Raw genomic sequence first — 15,686 nt, forward strand, 5'->3', positions numbered from 1 at the left:
AATTAGATGCTTCAGATCTCAAGAGTGGGTGACCCAGAATGGTGATATCATCCTCAGAAATGAGATAATTAGAAGGAGAAATAAGTTTTTAGGGACACATTGATTCAGTATAAAATTTATTTGCATTTTAGGTTGCAGTAGGATTCAAAGGTGATAACAAATGATGAGTAGGCAGTTGGGCGAACTAGAGAAGTAACAGGCAGGAGTCACAGAGTCCAAGTAGGAAGATACAAGTGTAGATGTAAGTGTGGTATAAGAGCCTAACATATGATGGGATTGTTGTAATGGTCTTAGAAATAAAGGAATCACTTCTTTTACAACATGACTAATATAGAAATATGTATAGCATGATGGTGTGTGTGTGTGTGTGTGTGTGTGTGTGTGTGTGTATTTGACCTATATCTGATTGCTTGCTGTCTTGGGGAGGAAGGGAGGAAGGGAGAAAAATTTGGAACTCAAAATCTTACAAAAATGAATGTTGAAAACAATCTTTACATGTAATTGGAAAATAAAATACTACCAAAAAAAAAAAGAAATAAAGAAATTGATAGATTCAGGAATTGTTGGGGAAGAAGATCAATACATAGTACTTAGTGTCCCGTTAGAGAAGGAGGGAGAAGGAAGATGAGGAATTTGGAAGAATCAGAAATTACTCTGGAATTTTTAGGTTGGATGGTTAGGAGGAGGATGGTTCCATCAAACGAAACAAATTGATGGAAGGGTCGGATTTAGAGGGAAAACATAGCGAACTCAGATTTTTATATGTTGAATTTGAGGTACTGGTAACTTGGATTAGAAATGTCCAGCATGATTGGAAATACTCCCCAGAGTATCTGGATTAGAACCCAAGCCTGGTGACACCTAGTCCATCACTGTTTTCGCCATAGCATACCACCTTTTGACATGCCTCCCAGATCCTTTTCCCTGAATTCCAACTGGTTCAGGGCCATGACTTATTTCCCATGGCAAGGTTCCCAGCTGTAGGCGGTAGGCCTGCTCTATCCCCAAGCCAACTTTGTATATTTTTAGGCATTTTTAAATTATCTGTAGTAATGTCAGTTTCCATTTATGCAAATATTCAAGAGTTGACTGTGTTTTTAATTATTTTGTGAATTTAGAGGAAGTTTCAGTGTTGTAATGGGAAGAGATCTTGATATCTGGTTAAATTGCCTGAATATGTCTATATAATTTATTTTCTTTATATTTTACTTTAAATGAACAGTGTTCAAATGCAAATCATTTATGCATCATGTGCCCAGTTCCCAATCCCCAAACACACACACACAGATTGTACTGTTTAGAATTGGGGCAAAGTAGTCCAAGGAAAACAATCTGAAAATAAAAACATGTTTTCCTTTGTTCCTCTACATGAGTAGGAGACTCCAAAGTGCTCTTGATTTCCTTCTACTTTGATTTTTTTTTTAATTAGTCTGGTCTACACTGTCATAATATGGTGGCTGAAGCTGGCAGACTGTTTTCAGTTGAGGCCTCACATGTTACTACATTCTTTGGTTTCTGCACAGGCCCAGGGTCTGGTATGAAGGAGAATAGGGTCAAAAACAACTTTTTTGTCAGTTTGTTCAGGACTAATTAGGTTCTGATTCACTGAAAGCACACACACACACACACACACACACACACACACACACACACATACACACGATACTGACTTATAAACCAGAATTCTAATTTATTAATATTCAATGGGATATTTGCCAGGTCCAAAGAATTGTTCTAATTGTTTGCCCAGGCACTCTCTTTTTGGTACATAGGCCCACTTAGAGAACCAATTTACAGACCAGAAACTCCTATGCTGAATGAAAAAATGATATTATATGGTTTTTAGAGAAGAAAAAGATGAAGGAGTACTAAAACGAATGGTTTTTCAAGGTAGGGGAGGTATGCATTTTTAAAAAGGAAAATTCTGTAAGAGAAGTAAGGAATAACTATGAATTACAATTTCCCAAAAGATACAAGAAGGGTCTAATACACATATATCACAAACTAGTTATCTTCACACTTCAAACTCTAGGTAAACTTGCTTGCCCCATTCCCCTGGGGTACTGTCTTTTTCAGGAGAAAAGTAGAGAGGCCTCAGAAAATTCTGGTTCAGGTGAATAATGAAGCACTCATAGCTCCTGACACAATTATTCCAAAAAACTCCAAACACAGTCATAAGACAACCCCTGGAGCAGCATAACCCACAAAAAGATGGGATGAGATTATTTTCCAGCCAAAGACAGCTTAGAAATTCAGCAGGAAGGAGCTGCTGATGCTGTACTGGGAGTGGAGTCCAACCCCACTATCACAGTGACACAGATACAGTCCCAGACAGGCTGCACCAGAGAAACTTACCCCCCAAGTCTCTGAATCAGCTGCAGCACCAGCATCTTCTGGAACTAAGCTCACGGTCTGGTGAGAGGGCTTATCGGCTGGCCAGGAGGAAGGCAGGGTATTACAGGGGTGTCTGCAATTGCTGAGGAGGGATTTAGTTGTCCTACCCCAGCAGGTAATCAGGAAGAAATTTTGAGTGGTGGGAGGCCCAGGTTGGGGAGGGGCATGGGCTCATCAGAGCTAACAACCACAGCAAACAAAATTTTGTTGCCTGGTTAATTACCAAGTTGGCCTGGGGTTATTTACAGACCAGAGCATAGGCCAGGAGAGTGAAGCACCTGCCCCTTCTTAAATTGTATCACCTGGTACCCCCTGAAGCTTGGGACAGTATAGCCTGGAAGCAGGGCCCCACTTTAATAAGGAGTTAAAAGTCAAGTAAAAGATGAGCAAGATGAGCAAGCATAGAATGTTGCAAACCATAGAAAGTTTCTTTAGCTACAAGGAAGATTGAGATGCACACTCAGAAGAGGATAGCAACATTAGGGCTCCTACATCCAAAGCTTCCAAGAAAAATATGAATTGGTCTCAGGCTATATTGTTTCTCAAAAAGGACTGTGAAGATAAAATAAGAGATGTAGAGGAAAAATGGAAAGAGAAATGAGAGTGATGCAAGAAAATCATAAGAAAAAACTCAACAGCTTGAAAAGCCAAATGTAAAAGGAATTACAAAAGCTGTCTGAAGAAAATAATTGCCTAAGAATTAGGATTGAACAAATGGAAGCTAGTGACTTTATGAGAAACCAAGATACAATAAGGCAAATCCAAATGAATAAAAAAATAGAGGGCAATATGAAATATCTCCTTGGAAAAACTACTGACCTGAAAAATAGATCCAGGAGAGATAATTTGAAAATTATTGGACTACCTGAAAACCGTGATCAGTATAAGAGCTTAGACATCATCTTCCAAGAGGTTGTCAGGGAAAATTGCACTGATATTCTAGAAGAAGAAGATAAAATAGAAATTGAAAGAATCCACAAATCACCTCCTCAAAGAGATTCCAAAAGGAAAATTTCCAGGAATATTTTAGCCAAATTCCAGAGCTCCCAGGTCAAGGAGAAAATATTGCAAGCAGCCAGAAAGAAACAATTCAAATATTGTGGAGCCACAATCAGGATAGCACAGGCTCTAGCAACTTCTACATTAAAGGATCTGAGGTCATGGAATATGATATTCCAGAGGGCAAAGGAATTGGGATTACAACCAAAAATCACCTACTCAGCAAAACTGATTATAATCTTTTGGGGGGAAATCAGTCTTCAATGAAAAAGAGGACTTTCAGGTATTCATGATGAAAAGACCTGAACTGAATAGAAAATTTGACTAGAGAAGCATAAAAAGATAAACAGGAAAAAGAAATCATGAGAGATGTTAAAAGGTTAAACTGTTTACATTCCTAGATGGGAAGATGATATGTGTAAATCATAAGAGATTTCTGAGTATTAGGGCAGATGATAGGAGTAAATTTAGACAGAGGGCACAAGTGGGAATTGATTATGAAGGGATGATATCTTTAAAGCATTTATTTTTTATCTCTTTTTGGGCATGAGGGGGGCAGTCAGGGTTGTTGAGTGTCTTGTGTCTGAGGCCTGATTTGGGCTTGGGTTCTCCTGGGTCCAGGTTGGGTGCTTTGTCCACTTTGTCACCTAGCTGCCCCATGACGATTTCTTTATGGTAAAATTGAGGGGGAAAGAGGAATGCATGGGGGGAGGGGGAAAGGAGAGAGGTAGAATACAGTGAAATCTTACACAAAAGAAGCAGGAAAGAGTTTATCGAGTGTGGGGAGAGATGGGGGAGGAGTGGGGAAGTGAATGAGCCTTACACTCATCAGAATTAGCTCAAAGACCTTAATCTCATCAGAGTTGGCTCAAGGAAGGAATAACACACACACACTCAATTGGATGGAGTAAACTATCTAACCCTGCAGGAAAGTAGGGGGGAAAGGGGATGAGGAGGGAGGGGTGAAAGAAGGGAGTGCAGAGCAGGGGAGGAGGCAATCAGAAGCAAAACACTTTTGAGGAGGGATGGGGTAAAAGAAGATAGAAAATAGAGTAAATATCATGGGAAGAGAATAGGATGGAGGGAAACAGTGAATAGTAATTGTGAAAAAATTTTTGAAGCAGAGGCAAGAGTAATGTAAGATGATGATGATGATTGATGATAATGATTATGGATGGATTGATGATGATTGGAGAAAGATAGGGATTGATTGAGGAGGAGGACTGATTTATGAGGAGGAGGATTGAAACAATTTCTTTTTAGTTACTTTATCAGAAACAAACAAAAAAAATGATGAGCAGGATGCTATCAGAAAAACCTGGAAAGACCTCCATGAACTGATGCAGAGTGAAATGTACTGTATACAAAATAACAGCAATATTCTAAGATGATCTGCTGTGAATGACTTGGTTATTTTCAGCAATGCAATGATCCAAGATAACTCTGAAAGACTTATGAAAATTGCAGTCCATCTACAGAGAAAGAGCTGATGATATCTGAAAACAGTCTCAGAGCTATAAGTAGGACTTTGGAGACAGCATTGTACCCCATGAGTCCTTTGAGATTGTGTTGAATCATTGTATTGCTGTTACTATGTACAATATTTTCCTGGTTTTGCTCACTTAACTTCATATCAGTTCATCAAAGTCTTTCCAGGTTTTTCTGAAATCACCCTCCTTGTCATTTCTTATAGCACAATAATATTCCATTAAAAGCATATACAACAATTTGTTTAACCATTCCCCAATTGGTAGGCATCTCTTCAATCTCCAATTCTTAGGTACCACAAAAAGAGATGCTGTAAATATTTTTTGTACAAATAGGTTCTTTTCCACCTTTTTTAATCTCTTTAGGATACAGATAGTAACAGGATTGTGAAGCACAGAGGAAGCTAACCTGGGGTAGCTAGGTGGTGCAGTAGATAGAACACTGGCCCTGAAGTTAGGGTGACGAGTTCAAATCTCACCTCAGACACTTACTAGCTGTGTGACCCTGGGCAAGTCACTTAACCTCTGTTGCCTTAAACATCTGGGTACATCTCCAGTCATCCTGGCATCTTTCCACTGGACCCAGATGGCTCTGTGGGAGAGAGTGAGGTTGGTGACCTTGGTAAATCACTTAACCTTCTATATTTAGTTTCCTTATCTGCAAATTGGAAAATGGGAAGGAGAGTTATATTCAATGTCCTCTAAGGTATCTTTTACCTCTAAATATGGGACTGTATAATCCACTGCTAATTGACAGAGTTCTGGGCCTGGAGCCAAGAAGATCTGAATTCAAATATGGCCTCACTTACTAGCTATGTGACCCTGGGCAAGTTACTGTTTGCCTTACCTTCCTCTTCTATTAAATGAGCTGGAGAAGGAAATGGCAAACTATTGCAGTCTCTTTGTCAAGAAAACTCTAAATGGGGTCATGAAGAATCAGACATGACTGAAAAACTGAATAAGAACAAAAATTGTCCCCAAACGGTTATGGATCATCTCTCAGGGAAAATAGTCTACTCTTTGTATGGGTCTTCACCTTACTCCAAACTTCTGGGAGTAGGCAGCAGAGTAATTATGTTGGGCAATTAGGAGACATGGGCATACCATAAAAATAGGGCTTTTTTTGGTTTCAGCCTGAGGTCATGTTTCAGTCAGGTTGGAAGGACTTACTGGTGATACTAGTGCTTGAAACCTACAAAAAATCTCAAGACTCAGAAACAGTGAACCCAGTCAATACTTCCTGGAGAAACCTGCTCAAACCCCTTCCCCCTACCCCATCAAATACACATAAAATTTGATAGACTATATTGAAATCTATTCCACTTTCTTTATTTTTTTTCTGTCTTCAACATTTTAATTTAAACTTTCCCTCTCTGAGACAGTAAGCAATCAGATATGGGTTATACATTTACAACTATGTATAACATTGCCTTATTAGTCATTTTTAAAACAAAACAATTCAAAACAAAAAAAGAAAGAAAGTTACAAATTTACAAATAGCATGCTTCAGTTTCTTCAATCAATCAGTTCTTCTGAAAGTCAGTTGTATGCTTCATCATTACTCCTTTGGATTTTTCACAAATAATAATTCAATAATACAATAGTATTATTATTATATAATAATATAATAGTATTGCTGACAATAGTTAAATCATTCACAGTTCTTCAATCAGTATTGCTGCCAGTGTGCACAATGTTATCCTGGTTCTACGTCAGGCCTAGAAAGACTTGATTTAATTATTTTTATTTTTATTTTTGTAGGACAGTGAGGGTTAAGTGACTTGCCCAGGGTCACACAGCTAGTAAGTATTAAGTGTCTGAGGTCAGATTTGAACTCAGGTCCTCCTGAATCCAGGGCTGGTGCTTTATCCACTGTGCCACCTAGTTGCCCCTGGGATCCATAAAATTATTAAATATTTTGTCTTAATGCAAATTTCACAATAAATCATGACAAAAACCACATCTTATTAGAAGACATTCAGTTACTACTGGATCTCTAGTCCCAAATGGTATACTTAATTTATCTAAGGCTTATATGAGACCATTACTATCAATAAACTCATTTTTACATGGTGATATAAACTTTGGTGACTAGAAGCCAGACAGTTCCCCAGATTTGCCAACCTTGATTTAAAATTTCTAATATTGGATATTAATTCACAATTAAAATTTTAACAAATTTCTTAAGAGCAGGTAAAAAAAAATAAGCTGTAGTCACCTTCTAACTGCCTCTCTATGTGCCTTTCTGACAGTTACCTTAGACAGCAAGGGGGGAAAAACACACAGACACATGCCATTTTAACACAAATAGCACTCTACAGACATAAAAATAGTAAACAAAAAGATTCTTAACATAATGTAGCATGCATAAATTAAGTCCTCCTCCATATCCTCAAAGCCCCATATTTTTAAAAAATTCAGACCTTTTCTGAGGGACAAGAATCTTATTTTCCTTTTTTTTTTTTGACCCTATTTTCTGGAAGGGAGGAGGGTTCCCAATTCAGAATCCATCAGAACAACAACAAAAAAAATGATTCCTATTCAGGGCCTTTGATTTTGGGGGACAGAATCAAGAGTAAACTCAAAAAGGAGACCCCACTGTGTGGCCACTGGTGTTGCTGTTCAAACTTGGGCAAATTTTTACCAATTTTTCAAGTACTTAAAAGAATATGGTCCGGGGCAGCTAGATGGCACAGTGGATAGAGTACCAGCCCTAGAGTCAGGAGTACCTGAGTTCAAATCCGGCCTCAGACATTTAACACTTACTAGCTGTGTGACCCTGGGCAAGTCACTTAACCCCTATTGCCTCACTAAAAAACAAAACAAAAAAAACAAAAACAAAAAAGAATATGGTCCATACTTGGAAAACAGCAGCAGTCCGTTCTAGTGGACATGCCAAAGCAGACCACAATACCCATGGGTTTTGCCAGACCCTCAAATCAAAGATCTTTAGCAATTCAAGCAAAAAGAATGTGAGCTCTGAATTTGAGAGACGCACTTACCCAAGCTGAGCCACCCAGTTTGAGTTTGGACTGGGAAGTCAATGGATTCCTGCTGGCACCAAGCATCTGAAGTTAAAACCAGGATTAGAGTCTTCAAATCCCAGACAAGCCCCCAAAGTGTCAACCTGAAAGTTAATAAAACAATCAATATAATAATATTAAGGTCTTTAATTGGGGCAGAGGGGATATAACACATACATAGCAAACCAGGAGTACCCAAAGGATGGGCCCAAAAACAGAGTTTATATAGGGTACAAAGAATAAACAGAGCAAGTGAAACAGCTGCCCTTGGTTGATTACCTTTTGTTTCACCTATTAAGTTTTGTTTGCTTGTTTGTTTGTTTTTATATACACCGGTAATCAGAGGTTCAAATTGACAAAGTTTGGTCAGCCCCAGGCAATTCATTGGTTTGAGCCAAGGAAACTAAAAAAAGGTCTTCAGTTCTCAGGTAATTGAGTTTTTCTGTGGTTTACAGTTCTAAATAACCAGAGGTCAGGAAAAGCAACTGAGAAGATTTGGCAATTAAAAGATAGTTGGTTATTTTTATATGTCTTACTGTTGCTCCTTCTATCCTTCCCTTCTGTTTTACATATTAATCATTTTTGAGTGGAAAAACATCCATATTGAAGACTCCCTTGGGAGAAAGAAAAACGATTAAGCAAAAACATCCTATCCAGTTATCATATGTGATAATGGATCCTTCCTTAATTATTCACCCACCTCCCTGATCCCTGTTCTCCAAGGAGAGAGGTATATTCCATTCTCTCTCCTCTTGAATGTTCTAGGGTTTTTCAGATAGATATTCAGGGGTCATCTTCCTTTTATTGATGTTTTCATTAATGGTATATAATGTTCTCTTAGTTCTGCTTATTTCAGTCAGTCAACAAACATCAAGTGCCTCTTCTGTGCCAGGGACTAAGTGCTAAGTGCTGGGGATACAAAGACAATTGCTACGTACTCAAGTTCATGCAAACCTTCCCATTTGTTTTGGATTATTCAGATATGTTATTTCTTATACCATAGTAGTAGTCCATTACATTTACATGCAATAGTTTTGTTTGTCCATTCTCTAATAATGACCACCCACTTTATTTCTCATTTTACTACTATAAAATTATGATTATGTTGACATATTTCCATATCTCATCTCTCTTTGTATATAGATGCATATCTATTGATCTATCCCAATTTCCAGTGATTTCTTAATTGTCAAATCCAATGATCTTTTATTCTTCTCAACCTCTCCTCACCTTTTGACACTGTTGCTCTCCCTCTCTTCCTTGAGACTCTCCTCTCTAGGTTTTTAGGACACCACTGCTACCCATCTGACTACTCTTTCTCAGTCTCCTTTCCTGGATTCACATCCAGATCATGTCCTTTAATCATAGGCATCCAACAGGTTTCTTTGCTGGGTCCTCTTCTCTTCTCCTTCTCTACTGCTTCACTTGGTGATCACATTAGCTCCTGTGGATTTAATTACCATCTTTATTCTGATGATCTCTTCTGTCTCAGATTCTCTGCTAACTCCATTCTCATATTTCCAACAGCCTTTCAGACATCTCATTGTATTTCCAGTAGAAGTCTTTCAACCTATTCTTGTGGGGTAGCTAGGTGCTACAGTGGATAAAGCACTGGCCCTGAAATCAGGAGGACCTGAGTTCAAATCTCACCTCAGACACTTACTAACTGGTGACCCTGGGCAAGTCACTTAACCCCAATTGCCTTAAACATCCAGGGCCATCTCCAGTTGTCCTGATGTATATCTTGCCACTAGACCCAGATGGCTCTGGACAGAGTGAGGTTGGTGACCTTGCAGAGCCCTCCCTTACTTAAATACAATTCACTTCAAGTCATGACATCACCTTGATATCATGGTCCTCTTCCAGAATGAAGGACAAACCACAATAACAATCTATATGCTTATGGGTGCAACATAGAAGTAGTAGCACACTGAGGTTTAGTTTTATATCTTTGTTTGGTAATTTTATAGATGAGGAGGTTGAGTTTCAGAGAAGTTAAGTGACTTATTCATGACCATGCAAATCTTGGTACCTAAGACAGGATTCCTCATTCCGGGAACAATATTGTATCCACTTTGTCATGCTGTTCCAGGGTGTAACAATTATTGCCAAGACCCTCCCCTCCCCTCCCTCTTTCCCTTCCCCTTTCTTCTCCTTCCTTTCCATCACTATTGGGTGTTTCCCCTTCCCCTGTCTCATAAAAGTTCCCTAATTTTACTAGAAATGAACTTGATCATTTAACAACAACAACAAAGCAACAGTTGAGCACAGAAAAGACAAATCTGTTTTCCCAGAGGAAAATGGCATGATCTCTGTATCAGGAATCCTGGAGGAGGTCATCTATTTCTTTTTTTATTTTAATAATATTTTATCCCCCCCAATTACACGTAAAAACAATTTTTAACATGTGTTGGTTTTGAATTTCAAATTCTATTCCTCTCTCCCCTCCCCTTTCTCTGAGATGATAAGCAATCTGATACAGGTTATATAGGTACAATCATGTAAAACATCCATACTAGCCATTACGTGCAAGGATTTGAGCAAAAGAAAGAAAAAGAGAAAAAGAAAAATAGTATGCTTCAGTCTGTTTTAGACAACCATATTTCTTTCTCTGAAGGCAAATAGCATTTTTCATCAATGAATCCTTCAGGATTGCTTGGATCATTGTATTGCTGGGAATAGCTAAGCCATTCACGGTTGTTTATCATACAATTTGCTTTTACTGCGTAAAGGTTCTGTGCACTTCACTTTGAATCAGTTCATGTAAGTCTTTCCACGTTTTTCTGAAATCATCCTGCTTGTCATTTCTTATAGCACATCATAATCATTTACAACAACTTGTTTAATTATTCTCCAATTGATGGACATACCCTCAATTTCCAATTCCTTGTCACCACAAATAAAACTGCTATAAATACTTTTGTACAAATAGGTCCTCTTCCCTTTTTATTACCTCTCTGGGATATAGACCTAATCATGGTATTACTGCATCAAACAGCTTACACAGTTTTGTAGCCCTTTGGGTGTAAATTGTTCTCCACAATGGTTGAATCAGCTCACAACTCCACCAGCAGTGCATTAGTGTTCCAGGTTTCCCATATTCTCTCCAACATTTATCATTTTCCATTGTTTTTTGTTTTTGTCATATTAGTTAATCTGATAGGTATGAGTTGGCACCACAGAGTTGCTTTAATTTGCATTTCTCTTATCAATAGTGATTTAGATAATTTTTTCCTATGACTATAGATAGCTTTGATTTATTTGTCTGAAAAAAATGAGGTCATCTATTTCTTAATATAATTTCTGAAAAAGAGTTCCAAAAGCTATGAAATGAAAACCTTTAGAAGGTGGGAAGTTTAAGAGATAACACACTAGGTCCTTCCCAGTTTCTGGCATGAAGGAGAAGATAAGAGCGTACATATGCATTCATGTGTGTGCACATGTGATGTGTGTACACGTGTGTGTGTGTGTGTGTGTGTGTGTACACAGGCACACATTCTGGGAAGTGGGGTCTTTGTCCTCCCTCTGACTGTGATGTTACTGTTGGCAGGCAATAGGATGTGATCGACAGCTTGGGAGCAATGCCAAGGAAGACAACTGTGGCGTCTGTGCGGGAGACGGATCAACATGCAGACTTGTGAGGGGACAGTCTAAGTCACATGTTTCTCCTGAAAAAAGTAGGTTTCAAAATTGATCTGATGTTCTTTGCAATATTGTTTTTGTGTGTGGGTTTTTTTTTTTGTTTTTTTTTGTTTTGTTTTTTGTTTTGTGTGTGTGTGTGGAGCAATGGGGGTTAAGTGACTTGCCCAGGGTCACACAGCTAGTATGTGTCAAGTGTCAGAGGCCAGATTTGAACTCAGGTACTCCTAAATCCAGGGCCAGTGCTTTATCCACTGTGCCACCTAGCTGCCCCTGCAATATTGTTAATGTATCACCAGCATATTCTTAGCCTTTTTTCTTTTAGCATGTTCATAGAACACCAATGGGTTCAGTTCTTATTAAGATAACTTCATAAAATATTTAGATGGAGCTACTTGAATTTCAAGAAGTCTCTCCCACTCTGGGACAGAAAGAGGAAAGAGTTAAAAATATGCATCCTATTGTTGGTGATAAGCTTATTTTGCCTCTCTAAACTTAGGGATCTGCATTTTATTTGAAGGGAAATCCTTCTTTGTGCTCTAATTTTGTTGCATAGTTTTATAGCCACATCTTTTGGAAACTGGCTTGCACAAATCAGTCCAATGCCCTTTAAATTATGTGGATAATTTGGCAAGTGATTTGTTTTATTTGAAATCACTATGCCTTGCCCTCATAGCTCTCAAAACAGCAAACTTCCCTAGAAAGAGCAAGCTAGTAAGTGTTTGGGGTTTATCCCATGCCCAGCTGTGGCATCCGCTGAACTGCCTCTGTCTGACATCTGGGAGAGAGGCAGATACTGCCTCACAGAATCACTCAGGTTCTACTGGAGTTGGGATGAATATAAAAAGGATCTCTGTGGTTTAGCAATGCTTATAATGCCCTGGGCAGTGAGAGATGACAGCAGAGGTAAAACATGTGGGTTCCAGTCTGTGTCATTCCTACTGCCTGCCTTGTCTAACAGGCAACACATTTTGAAAAAGACTCCCCAAAGACATGTGTTAGGTCTAATCTGGTAGCCAGGGGATTTTGTACTGATCTCATGCCATAGGTTCTGTTACATGCATGATTTGAATATGAACATGGCTTACAAAAAGTATGTCTCCCTTGTGGATTGCAGACACATTTCTTAACTTTTTTTTAAACTTTAGGGTTTTAAAAAAATTCAGTATGTGATAACATAAATCAATTTTGAGAACCACGGGCCAAAAAAAGCTCTGCTATTTTTCAGTGATTTTCTTTGTACCCTGTCATTGTCTATGTATCCAAGGTACACAGTAGTCATATGTAATTAAGCTTTAAAGCATAGTTTCATGGAACTGAATAATTGTTTAGGGTATCCAGATACTAGAAGGCAATTATTTTGAATATGCCAATAGACACACATTGAAACAATATATTTGTTTCTTTCAAAATTCAGTTCAGGTGCCACCACAAAAGTAATCTTTCTCTATCCCTCCAGCTGCTAGTGTTCCTTCCCCTACTTAAAAACAAACAAACAAACAAAAAACCAAACAAACAAACAAAAGAAAACACTCTTCTATTTATTTTGTACATATTTTTGAATGAGAAGTAGCGAGGCATAGTGAAAATCTGCTTTCAAGTCCTGACTATGATATAAGGCAGTGTGGTCTTGTGGACAGAGAGCCAACCTCAGAACCAGGAAGACCTGAGCTCAGGTCTTACTTCTCATAGAGACCGTCTAAGTGACCCTGGATAACTCACCTAACTTCTTAGTTCTCTAAGCCAGAGGTGTCAAACACGTGATGAGCAGGCCACATGCAGCCTGCAGTGTCCCTTACCATGGCCCAAATCAGATTAAAATGTAATGGGAAAATATTTAACAAAATAAGTAACAAAACAACAGAGGATCAATAATGTAAACATATGGTTTTCTGAGACATCATATGGCCAGCAGCACCATGGATTTCCTAGCCTTCCTTTCTATGGGAGTTTAACAAAATTGCTTTAGGCAACTCTCTAAGACCTCAAGTTTCAGAGAAGGTGCTAACTCACATTGGAAGGAATTTACTTGTCACAGGGTTCCCTGTACTAATGAAATCCAAAGTCCAGTCCCTATCTTTGTATTTTGAATATACTTATGCAAAAAAAGAATATACTTATGTGCATGTTATTTTCACTAGTAGCAGGTAAGATCCTCTCAAGGATAAGGTTTTGTCTTTGTCTTTTTTTTTAAAAGGCTGTAATTTATTCAAATATAATAGCTACAATTTTATGTTGGAAGCAATATTTTCCATCCCAGTTATTCCTGAGTAGTATGAATAAGGAACTATGTGAAGTGGTTGCATTATTCAAATTTGCACTGCCTACGTACACTGGGCTTGAATCAATGAACATAGTTTACATAATTATAACTTTGAATAGTGCAAATTCAAAAACATGCAACCACTCCATGAGAGTCATTATTCTTTTTTTTTTTTTTGGCTTGCCACTTATCAGAAGATAGTTATTGACATTTATTTATTTTGTTTTTTTTTATTTGTAATAAAATATTTTATTTTTTTCCCGTTACATGTAAAGATAGTTCTCAACTTTTGTTTATCCAAGCTTTTCGTCTTTGTCTTTTTTACTGCCGGAGTCTACCAAAGTGTCTGACTGCATGGTAGATATTTAATAAAGGATTGTTTATTGGTTGATTGTATAGCTGTACAAATTATTCGGTGCCTTCTTCACAACACGTTTGGAAGATTTAATTTGAATACAGTTTTCTGTATTTCTGTATGAAAAAGATGTGTGATTGGAAAAGGAGGTGAGCTAGTTATGTAGAAAGGGTGCGAGATAAAAAGGATAGATAGCTTAATTGGTCCTCACATGATTTTAAAAGACCTGATGCAGGATTTTGGCATGTTGGGTGGATCTCTTGTGGGTGGATATGGGTAGGAGTTACACAGGGTAAGAAAATGACTTTGTACCATTAGAGGGAGATCCTACACCAAAGAGATCATGCATCCATTGATATAATTAAGTATTCAAAATGCAAAATATGTAGAAGTTCATCAGCATGAAGAGCTCCTAATGTGGGAACTCCTTCCACTAACCCAGATGGAAACTTTTGTGTGGTGTAGTAGATATGTCCTAGGGAATTCCTTTAGTCACATAGAGACGAAGTGACTTTTTAGGGTCACACATCTGGCTAAGGATCTGAGGCATCATTTGAACTGAAATCTTTCTCACCTTAAGCTCCAAACTCTATTCACTATGCCACAGTGCCTCTTTATGCTGCTAAATAAAATTTATTCAGCAATTCCCATATCATTTGACATAAAGGATTTTCTAGTCTTTTGCTCTCATAAATAAAACTTCTATTAATGTTTATTTCTCTCCTTCTAATATATTCTTTGGATTGCAGTCCTGGTAGTAGGATAACTAGGTCAATAAATATGAGCAGTTTTGTAATTCTTATTGGATATTACCCAATTATCCTCTCAAAAGATTGTACCAGGTCGTAGCTTCAATAGTGCAATACTATTTACTTGTTGCCCCACAACCCTCCCATGACTCAGTTTTATTGTTTTTAATTAACTTAGGAATGGGCCTATCTCATACATTTTACTAGTAGAAATCCTGCACATTCCTCAAAGCCCACCTCAAATACCTCATCCATAAACCTTCCTTGATTGCAGTATCCCTAGCCAGAAGAGATCTCTCTCTTTGATAAATTCCCATTTCTCCTTTTTGGAACCTCTCATGCACCTTGACCCTCTGTGTTGGATTTTTATGTAAACATGCTATATTATATCTTTATATAAATATTTTTATTCTTTCTATCAGACTATCATCTACTTAATGGCAAGGGACATACAACTTTGTATATCTATCAACACCTCAAACAGCGACTTTTCATGTATCAGGAATTCAGTAAATGTTTGTTAAATTGAATTAAGACCGCATGAACCCCTCACTGTGGTGGGCCTTCGGCAGCTGTCCCTTTTGGCTAGTGAATAAAGGGGCTCTGTATGGAAACCCTAATGAATCTGCTGTCTTCATTAGCACTGAAGTTCATGCCTACAGCATTGATCCTGTTGGAGACGTTGACTGTGTTAGGTTTGGCCCTCATTTTTGGCCTGTAGTCTCAGGAGATTTCCAATCTAAAGGAAAAGTTGAGGGTTTCAGTCATCTGAGCTCT

General features: G+C 38.1%; 1 protein-coding gene across 1 annotated transcript in view; it reads left to right on the forward strand.

Moving 5' to 3' along the window:
- The window catches only part of ADAMTSL3 (ADAMTS like 3), a 584,778-nt gene that overhangs the window by 342,490 nt on the left and 226,602 nt on the right, over nucleotides 1-15,686 (forward strand). The window contains exon 7 of the mRNA XM_043989606.1: nucleotides 11,454-11,580. Coding sequence (XP_043845541.1) covers nucleotides 11,454-11,580 — 127 coding nt within the window. The remainder of the gene's footprint in view (nucleotides 1-11,453; nucleotides 11,581-15,686) is intronic.

Source organism: Dromiciops gliroides, chromosome 2 (assembly GCF_019393635.1).
Source record: "Dromiciops gliroides isolate mDroGli1 chromosome 2, mDroGli1.pri, whole genome shotgun sequence".
Taxonomy (NCBI): domain Eukaryota; kingdom Metazoa; phylum Chordata; class Mammalia; order Microbiotheria; family Microbiotheriidae; genus Dromiciops; species Dromiciops gliroides.